At 42.3% G+C, this 19481-nt stretch overlaps 1 protein-coding gene across 2 annotated transcripts in view; it reads left to right on the top strand.

Moving 5' to 3' along the window:
• Positions 1-19481, top strand: part of DPYD (dihydropyrimidine dehydrogenase) — a 357309-nt gene that overhangs the window by 12826 nt on the left and 325002 nt on the right. For both annotated transcript variants that reach the window (XM_062606149.1, XM_062606148.1), the window contains exon 2: positions 12770-12880. In XM_062606149.1, the coding sequence (XP_062462133.1) occupies positions 12770-12880 (111 nt within the window). The remainder of the gene's footprint in view (positions 1-12769; positions 12881-19481) is intronic.

The raw sequence follows: 19481 nt of genomic DNA, 5'->3' as shown, positions 1-19481 counted from the left end.
AAAATTAAAAATATTTAATAAGAGTAAAGAATTCCAAGGAATTGCTTTGTCTTCGCTATTATCGCTGTATGTGTGTCATCTATACCTCTTGTGATGCCCTGTGTATTTATGGAATGTGATATTTCTTTGCTTAAGGGTGTCGACATTGGGTGACTGTGTGCTTCTGCTTAAGAAGATGCCCTGTTAAAAGGCAAAGGAGAAATCCTCATATCTTTATTTTTTTCAATTATCAGACATTTAATAATATTTTAACACTTCATAGCTTCATGTATCAAACCCTTACTCTTTATAGCATAGGGTCAACAAATCCTTCATATTTCCATTTTCCTTCTACATGCTGATTTCCCTTTTTGATGAGGATGCTCTGATGTCTACACAAGCTTCCTAGAAATAAGTCATTTCATTGTGAGCTTTGTATTTTACCACTGTATTAAACAGTCAGTACTGAAATCTTTTGGTACAAGTTTGCACATTGGTGTACATAGGTAAGTTTACTCATTGCTTCTTAATGTTGCAGCAGATTTAGAAAGTTGAGTTGGCACGTTCTTGGAACAGATACAAACGTTCACATGTGTTTCGAGCACTGAATGTACTGGAACTTTTGGATGCAGATTGTCACTCTCATCCTTACATTTCAGGCTCATTTATTGGACTTTGAAAATCACCTTTTAACAAAGTTTCCCGAACATTGCTGCGGTCAGCTAAAATTAGTTCCGCTGATTTTGCCAATGATTAAACTTAAAGCAGTAATAGCTGCTAATGCTGATTTCTCTCCTATGATCAAAAAAGTCAGTGGAGCATTCACTTTTCATTAACTGACATGTCTCTAATGCAAGTTTGGGTTTTGGTTAAGCAAAACCCCACAATTGAGGGTTCAGTTGGGACATTTAGTTATGGGGATACAATGGCCTAGTTTTGGGTTTGGCACTAAGTTTGCTTCCAAAGTCAACCGAGCTTGCTTTCTCTTTCAGTCTGTTTGTCTTCTTGCAGGAAAATAGAAGTGAGAAGTAAATGCATGTGTATGATAATGATCCTTTTTGCTATGAGATATTAATTAAATGACTGTCTATATGAGTGAGCAGTTACAAATGTTATTTAGTATTCCTCCTGTAGCAGAGCAATTTGATGCACAAGTGATCAAGGCAGACATAAATATTACAGCGAGGAAACCAAGAGCTTCTGTTATACCTGCAATGCAAACCTAAGTATTTTCTAAAGCTTTACGTTTTGATTTGTAAAGAAGGAAGATAATTTTACTACTAAGATGAGTAAAGGTAACTTCAGAGTGTAGGGGGTTTCACAGACTCTGGAGACCATGTGTGTGCTGACTTTTGAAGTAACAGCAGTCATCATGCTAAGAATCAAGGCTGTGACATGAATTGCTCTGTTTCTTTGCACTTAGCCAACGGGTTGAATGATTAAAGAGTGTCCAGTTAGAGAGAAAATGTACTGAACTGTTAAATATAAGTGTAGAGGATAGCTGCGCCAAATGTTAAAACCCTTCCATTTCTAAAGGCTGAAAATGAAATCACATTTTAGTCAACAAAATGAATACATAACAGTGAATTCAACTTGGAGTAGATCCATGAGAGCTGTGCTTTGCTATGCCTTCTAGGATGCTATATTAACCCTCATACCTTTTGACGTAAAGTATTGTTTGCAGTGAGAAAATGTGATCTTATCACAGAGTAGGGTGTTCCTGGAGAAGCCTCAGATCTGGGAACTTCATCTGATGGTACGGCGGAGTTTGAGCCTGCTTTAAGCTGTGTGGCTTTTAATGTATATATGCTTGTGTTAAATACGTGAATAACTCATTGAATGCTGGGATGCTATTTGGATACTTAGGCATGAAGAGTGGGTATTTGCTTTGGTTTTTCCTGTGAGGGTCAAGGTGCTTCTGCAGCGATTAGTTGTGTCAAGAAGTTTCATGCAGAGTTTCCAGCAGCATCATTTACCACCCAGAGCTCTTCCAACGGAGAAGAGTGGTTGGTGTCTATGGGAAGCAAGTAACACTCTTTGTTTTCTATTGTAATAAACCTCTTTAGTGACTGTAGTGACAGGACAAGGGGTAACGGGTTAAAACTTAAATAGGGGAAGTTTAGGTTGGATATAAGAAGGAAATTCTTTCCTGTGAGGGTGGTGAGGCACTGGAATGGGTTGCCCAGGGAGGTTGTGAATGTGCCATCCCTGGCAGTGTTCAAGACCAGGTTGGACGAGGCCTTGGGTGATATGATTTAGCGTAAGGTGTCCTTGCCCACGGCAGGGGGTTGGAACTAGATGATCTTAAGGTCCTTTCCAACCCTAACGATTCTATGATTCTATGATTCTTGGAATTGACAGTAACACCTAGCAGAAATGCGTTGCTGAGGTAGAAACATCAAGCTCAATCTGAAAGTTAAAATATGAGGAAAGCAGGATTGTGAAATTTTGCTATTTTGTTAATCTGTAATGCTTTAACTTTGCTTCTGTAACAAAGTGCATGAAGAATACCACAGCTTTGTTAACACAGACATATTTGTAACCAAGACTTGCGTGGCTTTTGTGGGAGTGTTCTTTTTGTTAACAGACAGTATTTACATACTGCAGGGAAATCTGAAGACCGTGAAAATCCTTAGTGGTTAAACTGGTTTGGAAACCTCACTTTCCAAGTATCTAGTAACAGATGTGGGACTACACCTCTGAGATGCTGGTATGCTATGGTATTATTACAATATAAAGAGTAGTCTTACTCTCATTAGAGGCTGTGTAAGGAGTGCAAGAAGCTGGAAAGGGGTTTGTTTTTGTTCTGAGATAAAAGCAGGCTGTCTTAGGGGGAAAGCCAAAGTTACGTGGAAGATGAAGATGTAGTATTTAAGTGCTGTGCTGAAGGCAGGGAGCTGTCAGTGTGCAGCTAGATGATGTTTACCACAAGATCATCTATTGGCCTTTGAATTCTTGTTCTTTATGAATGGCTTATATGGCTCAGAGGAGAAATAAGTCTCATGACTAAAAGCTGAATCTTTTCCCAGGTATGTTTCACCTCCCCCCTTGCCCATGTGCACACCAGGATTCGGGGTCAGGCCTATCGGCTTCTCAGCCACTGTCTCACAGGAGGCTGCAGCTCTGGTGCTCCTCTGGCATGTTTCCTCGTCTCTGCACAGAAATAGAGCCCCATCTTCCAACCCTTTGGGCCTTGAGGACTTTGTTTTGAAGATACCATAATAATGTAAATTGCCAGTTCTTGGGCGTGGACACAGAGGGTCACTTGAAGAGTTTATCTTTTCTGAGAGAGGTGAGAGGCTTGTGGCCTGTCACACTGTGATAAACTGAGATTGAAGCGGGTTTGCAGTCAGCTTGTCACTTTGCTCACGTGTGCAGCTCTTTGTCTTAGTAACAGAAAACATACCTGGTGATACACAAAGTAATCCTTTAAGGGTTTCCCTTCTGAGTCCCATGCTGTCTGGGATCCTTTCTAGTTCTAGAATTGGGTTCTCCAAAGGCTGACCACGCTATTCCCCTGACATCTGTGGTTGTTTCACATTACATCGAGTTTTCTCTATACTTCATTGCCTCTCAAAGCAGGCCTAAACTCCTGTGAAAGCAGTCTTCTCCTTTTTGAAAGGTTTTGGATGAATTCCTAGGATGTGTTACCAGCCAGCTTATATAAATTGCTTTTAAGGATTCTCATCAGCTCAGATTTTCAGTAAGGAAATGCTCATTTGATACAAGGAGCTATTCTACCATATAGAAGCATGAGGGAGAAATCTGTTATTTTCCCATATTCTTTCTATGCTAAGCAATAACACAGACCTGGCTTCTGGAAAACAAGACACTAGAGGTATTGTTTTGAGATCTTGTGTATCTTTTAGTGCCAGAAGCTCCCCCAGGACTAGAACTTGCTCATTTGGTAAGGAAGCTTCCACTTGCAATAGTTCGTAACTTTACGTGGCATTTGAAGTGCTGCATCTAACTGCTAGTGCTTCATGCAGCAGAGTGAATGCAAGAGGTAAAATGTGAACTAGGCAATTCAGATAAGTTATTAATAGAAAGTGCTTGTGCCTTAGTCATCTTTTCCTTAACTGAGATGATAGTTGAACAAAGTCATTACTCTGGGTCAGCTAATCTCATGAAAACAAATACTTGGAGATTGAGATCTTTGGTCTTTGACTGACTAACAACAATAAAATTAACTTCATGTTCAGATGTACTAGAAAATATCAGGAAAAAAAAAGCAAACCTGGTACTTGTTTCTGTCAATAAATGAACACTTGCATAGCTTTGAAATGAATTGTTTACTGTGCTCATTACCCTCAGAAAAAATAAATACGTTCTCATTATGTTCACTTGGTGAACATATGTATCTTGCAATGCATTTAATGTTACTTGCTGTGAGGGAGATTACAACTCTTTTTAAGGAAATTGGGTAGATTAATGGAATGGGGTGGGTTAAATGGCTCTCCACATGGATTCCCTGGCATGCCCAGCCTATTCCTGGATTTTAATTGATGTATGTGAAAGCGTTTAGCTGAGGATGCTCTGTGAAGGAGCTGGAGTCAACCAGGATCTAACCTGTGTATTGCAGGGGCTGTAGATGTGCTATATGCTAAGCCACTAACACATGGGATGACATTTTATGCCCATAATCATAGTCTGCATGTGAAGAATTGCATTTTAGCAGCTTCACTGAAGCTCTGTGTATATTGAGCTGTGGTGATCAAGTGTTTTGGGGCTGCTCATAAGAAACTGTTGTGGTTTAAACCCAGTCAGGTAATTCGTTCGCTCACTTCCCCCCCTTTCTTGCCCTCCCCCTGCTCTCGGAGGGACGGAGAGGAGAATCGAAAAGAATGCAACTCACACAGGTTGAGATAAGAACAATTTAGTAACTAAGGTATAACACAAATCACTACTGCTACCACCAGTGATAATAATGATAAAGGAAATAACAAGGGAAGAGAATACATCATCTCACCACCAGCCGACCGATAACTCGCCCCCCCCAGCCCGACCAAGCTCTGACCGATACCTCCTCCAACCCCGCAGTCTCCCAGCCCTTCCGGCTAACTCCCAGTTACATCCTGGGCATGAAGTGCTGTGGTATGGAATACTTCTTTGGTCAGTTCGGGTCAGGTGTCCTGTCTCTGCTTCCTCCTGGCTTCCCCTCCTCCCTGGCAGAGCATGAGGCTCACAAAGTCCTTGGCCAAACCAAAACATCCTTGTTATCAGCTCTGTTCCCAAGCTGAAAGTCAAAACGCTGCACTGCACCAGCTACCAAGAAGGGGAAAAATGAGTGCTACTGCTGAACCCAGGACATTCTCCACCCCTTATTCCATACCATTCACGTCATGCTCAGATCCCACATTTTCAATATACCATCACTCTTATCTCAGTGCACTCTTATCTTAGTGCATGGACCAGTCCCTATAAAGCTGCTGTGTCCATCTGGTCCATGATGCCAGGCTCCATCTCTTGTAACAGTCTTCCAGAGCAGGAGAGACTGTGTGCAGTGTTCACACTCGTGAATAACTTGGGCAATAGTGTCCATTGCTAAGTCCACCCCTTGATCATGAGTCCATCTCTATGTTGCGTCTCTGCTCTGATGGCCTGAAGTGCCATGGGCCCACCAGGCTTAAAATAATTCACTGTCCCCTTAAGCAGTTTCTGCAGCTTCTTGCTGGGGACTCCATACAGCTGCCTTCCATCTCCGACGCTTCCAAAGCACTGGAGGGGCCCAGCGGACTAGATACTTGCCCATACTGTCCCACACACCCTGCCACTCATGACTGTCCAGCTTTGGGGAAAATCTCTTGGTCCCCCTGCATCGTCGTCTAACCCCAGACAAGACCCAAACCTGACTCTGCTTAACTTTTGAGATCAGACAAAATGGTTGTGGGTAGAACACAGTCTGTGTGTGTGCCAACATGCTGATCCCCACCACAATCAGCAGGCAGGTCCCAAGGACACCCAAAGGCCATTCAAAACCTTCAGAACTCTCAGTTGATGCTGCTGTACTTGTCACTGGGGCTGGTGTAGCCGCTGTGCTTGCCGGCTCTCCCACCGCCAGCTTCTCTTTTCCTGAGTCCAGCTCTTCCTCCTCTGCCTTGCTGGGAAATGCTGCGTGGTCTCCTGCATCCTCCTGGGGCTCGGCGGGCGGCTTCCGGGAAACGCTCTCGGCTGTCGCGGGGCTCGGCTCCTCCGCGGGGCTCGGCTCCTCCGCCGCCTTCTCCCGCTGCTCGGCAGCCCCTTCCTTCTGCTCCTCGACCGCCCCGACCTCCTCCACCGGCAGCCGTCCCCTCGCGGCCTCCGGCCCCGCTCCCGCCGCCGCTTGGTCCCCGGGGCCGCTCTCCCGGGCCGGTTCGGCTGCCGCCGGCTCCCGGGGCCGCTCCCCCTCAGCTCCCCGCAGCCTCACGAAGATGGAGAGTAGGGTGAGGGCCAGGACGGTGAAGAGCAGCCGGACGGCCAGGTACAAGTCCACGGCCACGTCCGTCCCGCCCTGCTGCTGGAGCCCGCCCGTATTACAAGCCATTGCCATAAAGCACAGTGAGACAAGAACCTTAGCCCAGGCCCCACACTTGATAAACACTATCACAGCAAATACCGGCTCTACGTAAGTTACAACATTCTGAAGCTGTGAGATCAACAAGAACAACTCTGAGAGCCAATAAATCAGCATTGTGATGAGTGACTATTAATCCAGTCAAATCTGTCGTTATCTCAACCCTTCGTGCCCCACGTTGGGCACCAAAAAGAACTGTTGTGGTTTAAACCCAGTCAGGTAATTCGTTCGCTCACTTCCCCCCCTTTCTTGCCCTCCCCCTGCTCTCGGAGGGACGGAGAGGAGAATCGAAAAGAATGCAACTCCCACGGGTTGAGATAAGAACAGTTTAGTAACTAAGGTATAACACAAATCACTACTGCTACCACCAATGATAATAATGATAAAGGAAATAACAAGGGAAGAGAATACATCATCTCACCACCAGCCGACCGATAACTCGCCCCCCCAGCCCGACCAAGCTCTGACCGATACCTCCTCCAACCCCGCAGTCTCCCAGCCCTTCCGGCTAACTCCCAGTTACATCCTGGGCATAACGTGCTGTGGTATGGAATACTTCTTTGGTCAGTTCGGGTCAGGTGTCCTGTCTCTGCTTCCTCCTGGCTCCCCCTCCTCCCTGGCAGAGCATGAGGCTCACAAAGTCCTTGGCCAAACCAAAACATCCTTGTTATCAGCTCTGTTCCCAAGCTGAAAGTCAAAACGCTGCACTGCACCAGCTACCAAGAAGGGGAAAAATGACTGCTACTGCTGAACCCAGGACAGAAACTTCCCCAACAAGCCAGAGAAAGTGGACAGAATTAATGAAAAGAGCAAAATATTGCTTTGTCTCATTAAGAAGCCTGTACAGTTTTAATACCACAGCCTGTGGCAGAGCACGAAGAGGGGTTTTCTGATCCTTATTCTGGCTTTGAATTACCAGTAGCAAAGATAGACTTACATAGAATCACAGAATGAACCCAGATGGAAAAGACCTTCAAGATCGTAAAGTCCAACCATTACCCCAGGACTGCCAAGGCCACCACTAAATCGTGTCCCATGAGGGTTATGAAGGATTAAATACTCCTGGTGTAACTCACTGATTTCAGTAGAGTTCTTCCAAGAAGAGCTTTCAAAATTTGGAATAATGTCATCTATTTTATTAAGACAATGTGAGACCTGCAGGACTTTCTGGTGACTGCTTGAATTTACTGCAGTCCCACCTTTTTCTTAACACTATGCCCCCTCTGCCTATCGTGTCCTGTCCTCACCCCACAGCTCTGGTTAGTTTTGGAGCATTTCTCATAAGCATAGTGCTTCCATAACTTCATATTTTATGTTGATGAATGTGCATTTAATTAAAAAATGGGATTTAATTGCAATAGCTGCTTCTGATTTCAGCTAAACTGGTGCCTATGTGAGATGGGAATGAGCTGGGTGTGACACTTTTAATGGAATTAAAAAGGCAATGACATTTCTATACCAGAAATTTCTGTCGGATCCCTGTAGAGTGCGTGCCAAGCCTGGCTTGATTTACCAGAAACTGTCATTTCAGAAACAGGGCTTCCAACTGCAGGATGTGTCCTACCCCAAATGGCTGCCTTGGAATCACTTATTTTGAGTAATACTAATTCAACTTCTTGATGAATTCCTCACTGTAATGATAAGACATGCTGGTTTAAAACATTTACAGCTTTTTCATTAATAGATGATGGTGAAGATTAGAGCTAGTATTTTATTTTTTGTGGAGACTTTTTAATCACAGCCTTTAAAGTAGAAGCTGAGCAATAAACATCTAATAAATAGCTTATCCCAAGTTTATTCTCAGAAGCTATGTTACTGTGTTGGCACAGCCCAACGTAACTGTTTAGCACTAAAGTCTCAAGATTTAAAACCAGTAGCTATCACACTGAGAACAACTGGCATCTGTGCATTACATATGAGTAGGATATATTTTAGGGATACACTTTAGGATGATGTTTTGGCATAGGTTTAAAATGTAATAAACAACTTGGGTTTCGAGTTCTGCATTACTGTATGGAGATCTTCAGTTTTCCAGTGTCTGAAGTGGGCTCCAAGGATGCTGGGGAGGGACTCTTCATCAAGGACTGCAGCGATAGGACAAGGGGTGATGGGTTCAAACTGAAACAGGGGAAGCTCTTCCCTGTGAGGGTGCTGAGGCACTGGCACAAGGTGCCCAGAGAAGCTGTGGCTGCCCCATCCCTGGCAGTGTTCAAGGCCAAGTTGGACACAGGGGCTTGGAGCAACCTGCTCTAGTGTGAGGTGTCCCTGCCCGTGGCAGGGGTTTGGAACTGGATGAGCTTTAAGGTCCCTTCCAACTCAAGCCAGTCTGGGATTGTATGATTCTTGGAACCTAAATCAATATATAATAGTCAAAATGAATACATTCTCTTATAGAAGAGGGTGTGTTAGGGAATTAAACCATTCTTTAAGAATTCTTTAGCTTATAATAATCTTTGTCTTTTAAAAGGCATAAAAGAAACCATTGTCAAGAGTTATTATTAAAGGAATTCCTTAAGGCAGTCATATTTGAGGGAGTCATTGCAATATATGTTGAGTTGTGTTCTGTAGGTACAGACTGCTTGGCTTTCCTCCCAAAATGAAGTTTTCAGATTGATATGGAATTAATTCCTATGGAAATAATGACAGGTTAATACTTTGGTGGGGCCCATAATCATCAGTGTTGTGCAAAGTTGCAGGCTTAACTATGAACTTACATGTTGTGCAGCTATGCCACAAGTGTGTACCTGATGTGGGCTGAATATACTTCTGTCTACTTACTCATACCTCTGTTTCTTTCTCCATCCACATAGTATCTAAATAGATTTCTACAAAAATATGTGATATTCTGATTTGCAGCCATTAATGATAATAGATTTGTACCTACTTTCTTTTTAATGACATGAATCTGGCCATTTATATAAAACACTTAATATATAATGTATAGGTTTTCCTCTACTATACAAATAACCTCTTAATTTGAAAACCAAAGCTCATACAGCTCTGAGAAGTGATGTATTATGTACCCACCTCCTTCACTGGGGAACTTGAGTCTTGCCCTTTCAACATTTGGAGAGATCAAGCAGCAGCTCATCTGGCAAGAAGGACAAATTATGTATCAGAATAAGCATGGGGTTGGGACCAGCAAGATCACAGATGCCCAGGTAATGCTCCTCACTGCTGAGGCTGGGTGTCTCAGGATTCCTTTCTTGCATGTCCAGGGTGGTTTATCTGTATTTAGCTGAGTGCCTGCATTAAGTGTTAATTGCAAAACTCCCCCTGGAACTTTCTCCTCAGTAATTTTCCACTTCTTGGCTGACCTACCTGAATGTATTTGTTACATTTCCTAAATGTCTGACTAGCCATAAGCTGTGGAAAACCATCAAGGGAACTGAAATGAATAGGAAGAAAACACCCTCACTAATTTCCTTTTCTGACAGCTTAACAGACCCAAAAGTATTTATATTACGTTCCCATTTAGGCAGTTAACTTCTGAGTGGTTCTTAAACACCAGGGACTTGGAGCTAGAACAGCCACCTTGGTCAGCAATCCAAGATTTAGGCAGATAGTGTATTGGGTAGTGGGAATATAAGGAAGTTTGATATAGTATATGTGCTCTTTGCCAGTATTGTTTGGGATTTAATTCTGGGACATGCTGCGCCACATAGTCCTTTTGGATTTCTGCAACTGTCGCACTTGGAGCCATGCTCCTGCTGCAGAATTCCAACAGGAGCAAACATATGGGGATTCTTCCGTCCTTGGCTTGCCCCGCCATTTGTTCCATGGTTTAAACCAACTGGTGCTGTACCCAGTGGAGTACATCTGTTGCAGTTTATTACTAGACATTTGCAATTCATTTCACTTTGCTACAATAATTATAATATTCATGGCCAAGGGTACTGCATGAAGCAATTACAAAAGAGAATAGGCAGAATCTTGCTTGAGTGTATGTGTGATTCAGGACCTCCTGCTTGGTTTGGGTGCTTTGGTTACTCACCAGCCTGTCACCAATGAGTCAGACGTGCTCTGACAGTTGAGTTTGATCATCCTGAGAAATTAAGGTAGCAACTGAGATGCTGTGACATCCCTGATGTAAATGTCCCTGCTCTGTTTTAATTCCGAATGAAAGAAATTAGCATAAACCACTGGTGAATGTATTTGGTTGCTACATCTGGGGAACACCCAGAAATGGAGCAGAGTCTTTGCTGCTGAATTCCAGAAGCACATCTGATGACACCCTCAAACTCTTCCTGGTAACATTAACAGCACATAGGCAGCTAAATAGTCTATACCTTTTGGAATGTTGTACCCTATTTATATATGCCCAATGTCTCTACGTGCTTCAGGCAAGCTGGGAGTTACTCCATTGGGCTCTGTTGTTGTTTGCAGCTAGAAGTTTGAAGTTGGTGAGATTTCTGTTTTGTGGGAAGAATTGTTGAGTCCTGAGTAAAAAGTTGATTAGGAAGTGACCCCTTTGGATAAATAAAAGTCCCCCAAAACATCAACACCATAAAATCTTAATCCAACAAGTTACTTCTTAACCATTGTAACCCACTCACACAAAAAATTGAAATATGGAAACATCTTGATCTAATATTCATAAGCCCATCATATTCATCATGTTCAGTCTCCATTTCTGTAAGTCAGTCTCGCACATCTTTCACATATAGTAACAAAGTACAGCCTATTCACCACAGTAGAGAAGTGTAGTGCTAAAGTCAATTTGTTTTAAAGGAAGACTTAAAAACCAATTCCAAGAGTTACAACCAACACTGCACCTGGTTTGGTTCTCCATCACAGCTCTGAGTCTGAATCTGTCACTTGCACGCTGTTCACACTCACCCTTTGAATTAAATGAGGTCAGTTTTGCTGTGGAAAGCTGTCATTTACCTGATTTAAAGAAGAGGTTGGATTCCAAATCGCTGGTTTGATTTTTCTTGTTATACTAGTGCCATGAAAGACATCACAAGCTTCACTCTGCCTGTATCGTCAGCCCATTGCTGTCACTTAAAAGTACACCTATATTCCCAACATTTCATAGGATCACAGAATCCCAAACTGGTTTGTGCTGGAAGGGACCTTAAAGCTCATCCAGTTCCAACCCCTGCCACAGGCAGGGACACCTCGCACTAAACCATGTCACCCAAGGCTCTGTCCAACCTGGCCTTGAACACTGCCAGGGATGGGGCAGCCACAGCTTCTCTGGGCACCCTGTGCCAGCACCTCAGCACCCTCACAGGGAAGAGCTTCTGCCTTAGATCTAACCGGAACTTCCCCTGTTTCACTGTGAACCCATCACCCCTTGTCCTATTACTACAGTCCCTGATGAAGAGTCCCTCTCCAGCATCCTTGAAGCCCCCTTCAGACACTGAAAGCTGCTCTGAGGTCTCCACGCAGCTTCTCTTCTCCAGGCTGAACAGCCCCAACGTTCTCAGTCTGTCTCCATACAGGAGCTGCTCCAGCCCCTGGTCATCCTCGTGGCCTTCTCTGGACTTGCTCCAGCTGCTCCATATCCTTCATATGTTGAGGACACCAGCACTGCACACAGTTGTTTGTGTCCTTTCGAATAAATCATTGTAGGAGAAGTGAAATTAACCCATCAGCTCACTGGGTGTTGAAGGAGGTTCTTTTTGTGAAGGGGAAGTTGGATTTTATACCGAAATGATGAAACACCCAGAAATAACCTGGATCCTTTAACATATTTTTTGCTTGTTTCACTTTGCGAGTGATATGATGCAGCAGAATTATATCACAGTATCACAGTATGCTAGAGATTGGAAGGGACCTCAAAAGATCATCTAGTCCAATCCCCCTGCCGGAGCAGGAACACCTAGATAAGGTTACACAGGAATGTGTCCGGGCGGGTTTTGAATGTCTCCAGGGAAGGAGACTCCACAACCTCCCTGGGCAGCCTGTTCCAGTGTTCTGTCACCCTCACTGAGAAGAAGTTTCTATATGCTGTGCATAACAAACATCTGGCAATGGATACCATTTTCATGGCTACTACATAGAATTCTGTTTTCTAGCACTCCTAGAAATGTCTTTAAATATTCATCACCTAAGTGGTGTGGACAAGACAGATCTGAACATACGAGTATGAAGTTGGGCTATAATGTTGCTTAATTGTGTTTTGGTTTGGCATAGCACTATTAGTAAGTGTGTGAGGTGTTATTAAAGAGGCTTTGAGGCTTTTGGGGGAATTTTGCTTGTTTTTTAATAGTTTCTGTTCTCTTTCTACAGAACATTCTGGCTTTAAATCCCCGAAAACAGACGCATGCAACTCTCCATTCAACTGCAGCAAAGAAGCAAGTGAAGAAGCACTGGAAAAGGAATTCTGACAGAAGCTGTTCAGTAAGTGCACATTTATGATCGTATCTGAAACATGCAATAAATCATTGAGGCTGAAATCTTGGTTCTGTGAGAAATGCCAATTTTGTTTCCTTTGTCTTTCAGTAGCCAAATTTGGCTCCTACTTCTGTTCCTGTTGATAAAAAGTGACTTTGTGGTCAGCTCTTTACTTTTCAGAACCCAGTATTTAGTATTTCTGCCATTAAATATCATCATTTTCTCTCTTGGTATTTAGATTCCTAGTCTCAGTGTGAGATTTGCCTTAATCCTATCAGACTTTGTTGTCTTGTTGATCTCTCATTTGATTAGAAGGTTTGTAGTGATTTGGCTCTCTTCCTACAGATTCTCTTAGACAGTCCTCTGAATTCAGAAGGCTTTTAGGTAGACTGCTATGCCTGCAAACTCTTTTCTTTATGGGCATAATGTTAGCCAGTATGACCTACAAATACTTACTGGGAGGAGCAACCCCCAGAGCATCTGTAGCATTTTGATGCTACATATACTCTAATATAGTTCTTGGTTTATAGCATAGAATATAGCATACAGAATCTCTCTTACTGTAGCTCATACTGATAGAATCAAAGGATGCTTAAGGTTGGAAATGACCTTAAGATCATCCAGTTCCAAACCCCTGCCACGGGGAGGGACACCTCACACTAGACCATGTCACCCAAGGGCCTGTTCCTGTTTTCTTATTCATTGGCTTAGCTAATGTTATAGTAACTGGAAACTAGTGTACAGGAAAAGCTTCTGATTGTGAACAGGGAGGATGATTTTGAGATATCTGATACAGTTACTGCCCACAAGTGTGTTTTCCTGCTGCACACACAGTTGAGCTGCTCAGCAAGAAGCTCCTGGGCAGCTACAGTTTACATCGTTATGTTTTGAGGTGACCTGAAATCAGTACCGGGTTGTAAACACCTCTCTTTCCAGAACCTGTTTGTTAGGAAGCTCAGGTGTCCATGCAGCAGGGCAGCTAGGCACTTGTGCAGTAACCTGATTAGTTGTTCCAGTGTAGATTGTCCTAGTTAAACTTGAGACTGTAGCATATATGTATATACCTTCCCAGTGGGTGCATTAACGCTGATTTTCTAGTGCTCCTGGGCTTTAAGATCACTCTTGGTTATTTCTCAGTTTTCCCTCATTTCAGCCTTGTTTGATCTTTTTATTCAGTTGAGTTATAGAATGTTTGATATGTGAAGATTTTGCTGTTAATTGTGAAGGTGCATAGCTTTCTAGAAACTGTCTCTTTCCGTGTTCCTACTCTTAGCTGTGGGTGCACAGCTCATGGTGCGTCAGATGTTCTCGGATACCTAAGGTCTGAGCTTCTTGGGCTGTGCAGACAGTACTGATTTTGGGTTCATCTCTAGCTTGTGTGCCTTGGCTGGATTTTCAGTTGAAAGAAATTCTGCACATTAGCAAATATTGCAGTATGATGTTTTGGCATAGGTTTAAAATGTAATAAACAACTTGGTTTTTGAGTTCTGCATTACTGTATGGGGATCTTCAGCCTTCCAATATCTGAAGGGGTCTCCAAGGATGCTGGAGAGGGGCTCTTCATCAGGGACTGTAGCGACAGGACAAGGGGTGATGGGTTCAAGCTGAAACAAGGGAAGTTCAGGTTGGATCTAAGGCAGAAGCTCTTCCCTGTGAGGGTGCTGAGGCGCTGGCACAGGGTGCCCAGAGAAGCTGTGGCTGCCCCATCCCTGGCAGTGTTCAAGGCCAGGTTGGACACAGGGGCTTGGAGCAACCTGCTCTAGTGGAAAGTGTCCCTGCCCATAGCAGGGATTGGAGCTGGATGAGCTTTAAGGTCCTTTCCAACACAAACTATTCTGTGGTTTTATAGTCTGTGCAATTGTTAGAATCCTGAAATGTTGAGATCTGTTCATGTATTGCAACTTACAGGGTCAAAGGTTAGAGGTAAGCAAATAGGTGTATCTGTACATGTACACACCTTAGTCACAAATAGTTCTTACACTTCCTATTATGATTTACGTGGAAGAATGTCACTTTATTGAGTTTGCAAGTCATGATGAAAAATATGAAATGCAGAAGAAACTGTAAAAGGGGTGGTGCTTATTTTTAAGCCAGGAATACTCCTGGGTTTTAGAGTTTTCAAACTACTCAGAAATACGTAACCTATTTTTACTGTGCACTGTTTACCACACAAATCACTATTGTGGTAGAAAAAACCCTGCAAAACTCAAAAACTCCAACCTAAACAAGGTACCCCATCACATAAAAGGCATTCTGAAAACATGAGAGACTTTTACATACTTCAGATCATTGTTGTTGAATGGTTTTAAAAAGCAAGGAAGACAAAATGATAGAATCCTTTCCTAGCCTTCTTAAGATAAGAGGGGTAATATAGGACAGGAGACACTGAGCACAGTTTTCTGTCTAAAAAGCCGATGGCAGTAATGTTTAGGCCTGCTTGAACAGGTCAACTCTGTTTGAAGTCCATAAGGAAGTTTGCTTTTCCCTAAAATCTGAATTGGGCTTTTAGCTTTTTGTTCTTTTAAAACTGTACTGAGCTGCCTGTGCAGAATTCCTTTAGAGGGAAGGTGGGAGTATGAAAATACAAAAGTAATTAAATTAACAGCTCTCAAAACTCCGAACAAAAGCTGCATCTGCTGAGGGATGCACACAGTGACTTTGTAATGTCTAATACACTTCCAGATGGCAGACTTACATATGTCCTCCAAATAATTACACAAGTGCAATTTTAATTCCTAGCCTGCTCAGAGACACTTTGGGTTGCCCATTAACTGGGTTCTGAAGTGGAAACTCCAGTGTCAAAATCTTACCTCAGCATTGGGAAAGCCTTCTAAAGGGAATGTTCAATTATACTTGCAGGGAGTGCTATAGTTTATTTACTGTGTTAGTGACCAAATTTTGCTGTAAAAATGATTCATAGGTGTAGGTGCAAGGTCAGCTTTCAGAAATGTTAGCTCAAGTTTTAGATCAGAATAGGTAAACTCTTCATTGCTGAGTTGCCCTTGGTAACAGTGCTATACCAAAGCCTTAACACTGGTTTCTTCTGGGTCATGCTGAAAGGTGGTCTCAACACATGCCACTAGTCTGTTTGGGGAAACAAAGGTTTCTGGTGGTCAGAAGACATTCAAAGTAAAAGAGTTTTGACATGACTGTAGTAAATCCTGGAGAAGGAAACAAAATTTAGATCACATTGGGTCATCAGTTTACACGTAAAACTAAAGCAGAGAAACGAACTGTGGAAACTGTAAGGACTTGATTTGATTTCAAGGTTTTGCTGGGTACTTGAGGAGGATTTAGACGTCTGATTTATGTGTCTATTATTTCTGGCTTCAAACGCTCTGTAATTCAATTTCTGTGTGCATTTTGTGCTTGCTGACATTTAAATTGTGATGGGCACACGTATGCATTTGTGTTACACGCAGCGCACTGAATTTCTTGCTTTATGAATAGGGTTTCTAAGCATTATAGGAGAAGTTCTGTTTTTACTTTGTAGATGTGCAGATTTGTTGTTATAATGAAATTCCCCTCTGCAATTCTTATAAATCCCTTCGTTACTGGGGAATTCAGTGGGGGACTGTAGTCTGGTCTGTTTATGTAATCATGGAATCATAGAATCAAACTGGCTGGAAAAGACCCTTAAGATGATAAAGCCCAGCCTTTAACCCAGCACTGCCAAAGCCACCACTAACCCATGGCACTTGAGGGCCTTGTCTACATGGTGTGTGGTACCTGCTAAAGACAGGTGAGAGGGCATATACCCACCTATGTATTCAGACTTTCTTCAGTTTCTGGATTTAGGAATACTAGTAATAATTGCTCCAGATGAACAGTTGGACATATTTCAACAAGACAAGAAAGGTGGAAAGGAAATGGGGTCTAAATTGGTTTGTAGCTAATTGCCATAGCCTGTAAGTGTATTGATTTTCAGGCTGTAGTTGCATTGTTCTTCATTTCGTACATTTGCTAAGCCCAGTCAGCATTGTGCAACAAGAGCCTTTCTTCCTTGAACAAAATCAGTTTTAAGCTCAGGTGGTCTGTGGTTTTGTTTGCAGGGGCCTCACTTTTGAGGCAAGTCTTTTGACTTTCCAGCCATTAGAGAGAGCCAAATTCTTATGTGCAACATTAAGGTCCAACTACCAGATTGCTCTGTGCTAATAGTGGAGAGTGAGATTTGCAGTTCATTGCAGGATGTAACTGATCATGTTCCTCTTTAAATTCGGAGAACAAGGTTACTCCCTTCAAACAGTAGTAATAAGAGCTAAACCTTCAAACTGCTTTCCATTTTGATTGTACTGCCATGGCTGTCACTATTCTATAGGAACATCTGGAAGTACCTCTTGTTGTACAATTGTCCAAGCTTACATAGAAAAACCTGTAAATAAGGTGATTCTTCCTCACCTATAATTAGTCTAAGGCATATATAGTCTAATACTTAGACTATTAATAAGTCTTAAGTGTTGCCTTCCAGTGACATGGAAAAATGCCACGTGATTTTTGTGCCCAATCCCATATCACAGTGAGCGGGTCACAAATAACTGGTTGAAGCAGAAATAGTGCCAATTGCAAAGAAGTAGATCTGAAACCCATTTCACCCAAGGCCTGAAATCAGGAACCTTCATGAAGAAATGTTTGGTTTTTTTTTTTTTCCCAGGGACTAATGTGTCCCTTCCTAGACATGTCTTGATGATAAGATTAGATATTTATGAGAAAGAAGCCCCAACATTGTAAAGCAGAGAACACTCATTAAAGGGAATCAACTCAATTATCCTCAGAATCCAAATGTATAGTTTACCTTTGCAAATATTTAGTTTTGTCTTCATTGCAGATGAATATGGGAGTTGAGCTCTTTGCTGAATGGATACACAATAGCAGATGTCTCTCTAATCGCTGCTGTATTCAAACATTAATTGGTAGAACATATGTAGGATTCTACTACTCTGAATAGGTATAGGATAGCAGCAGTCTTTTTAATCACATCACTATTCAGCCACTAATTGGTGTGATGATTAAGGGACATTAGAGGGAGCACTTTGACATCTGATTCTTTGAACTGATGTGTGCTCCGGCTGCACTGGATTCATCATGGCCATGATTTCTTCAGCTCTGATTCCTAAACGTGGCAAATACTGCATTAGGATCTATTGAGGTGATAAGGGAATCTACTGAGAATGATTCTTTAACTAGTGGTTGGCTGTATATGCACAAAGTCTTCATATGAATAATACATGGGTTGCTGAGTATCAGAAAGAGCTGAGAAGTAGCAGCAAGATTTTCTCTTTCCTCAGTGTCAATAATTAAATATTAATACACATTTTAAAATGTAGCAGTTTAATCATTTAGCAGTCAAATTCCTACTCATGCATTTTTTAGGTTAACTAATTACTCTGCATTTGCTCATATCGATACCATATGCTGGCATTTATAACAGTTTTATTGGTATAAAGTGGTTTACATGTTTATAAATGACATCACTTGCGTGTCTCTAAGGAATGTATATTCTAATCCTGGAATTTTCTGTTTTATTTTAGTTTCAATGTCTTAAGGTGTTTTTATTAGAATATCTCAATAGCTCCTAACTTGCCTGGCTGGTACAAAGTGGTGCTTTTATGCACGTTTTCTGTGTATCGCATTGTAAATCCTAGCTGATGGCAAGTTATGCCGAATTCTTTCTTAGTTCTCTGCAAAAGGTTTCTTCTGACCTTGTGGCTCTTCTGCAGTGCTGTGCAAATCCACTTCTGGCCTCTTTGATACCTCTGTTCAGAGTTCTTCAGGTTTGGTGTCCTTCAAATTTGATGTTAGATGATTCCCTTTCTTATAGAGCCGTGCTTAGCAAGGATTTTTAATTCCAGGTGTATTTCTGATCTTCAGCATTTCCCAACTGAAGTGTCTTAGGCTTGCCAATCATTTGTTTTTACACAAACACGTATGACAAAATGCAAATGCTGAATTCTAGGTATGTCTGATCAACTCATTCCCCTTCATTAAAGCTGCACAGATCAGAGAGTAGAGATAGGAGCAGAAACCATCTTCATTGCTATATTTCATCTTCTGCTTAGCCTTACATTCTTTTCCATGTAGATATCTGTATGTGCACTTTCCTGTGATTATTGAATAAAGGTGCCTTCTTGTGTTGGTGTTTTGGAAAACAGAATAAATCCCAAGACCAGCTTCCCTTTTTCAGCCCCTCTACTGAAACCAACATTGCTCTTTTTCCTCTTTCCTCTCCTAAGGTTTCCTTCTTGTATTAGTGAAAGCACCATCTCTGGTTTGTTTAGAAATCTTTCAAATCAAAAATGATCATGAACTTTAGGTTAAGCAGTTGCAAGTCTTTGAACATTCTTACTTGGAAAAACCTCTGCTATTGTTAGCTGCTAGTAACTGCTTACTTCAGATCTATTTATCACAGTATCACACAGTATGCTGGAGATTGGAAGGGACCTCAAAAGATCATCTAGTCCAATCCCCCTGCCAGAGCAGGAACACCTAGATAACGTTACACAGGAATGTGTCCAGGCGGGCTTTGAATGTCTCCAGGGAAGGAGACTCCACAACCTCCCTGGGCAGCCTGTTCCAGTGTTCCGTCACCCTCACTGAGAAGAAGTTCCTT

Source organism: Pezoporus occidentalis, unplaced genomic scaffold (genome assembly GCF_034315485.1).
Source record: "Pezoporus occidentalis ecotype Australia unplaced genomic scaffold, CSIRO_AGI_Poc_V1 ctg94, whole genome shotgun sequence".
NCBI lineage: Eukaryota > Metazoa > Chordata > Aves > Psittaciformes > Psittacidae > Pezoporus > Pezoporus occidentalis.
This window is presented reverse-complemented; position numbering and strand designations above follow the sequence as displayed.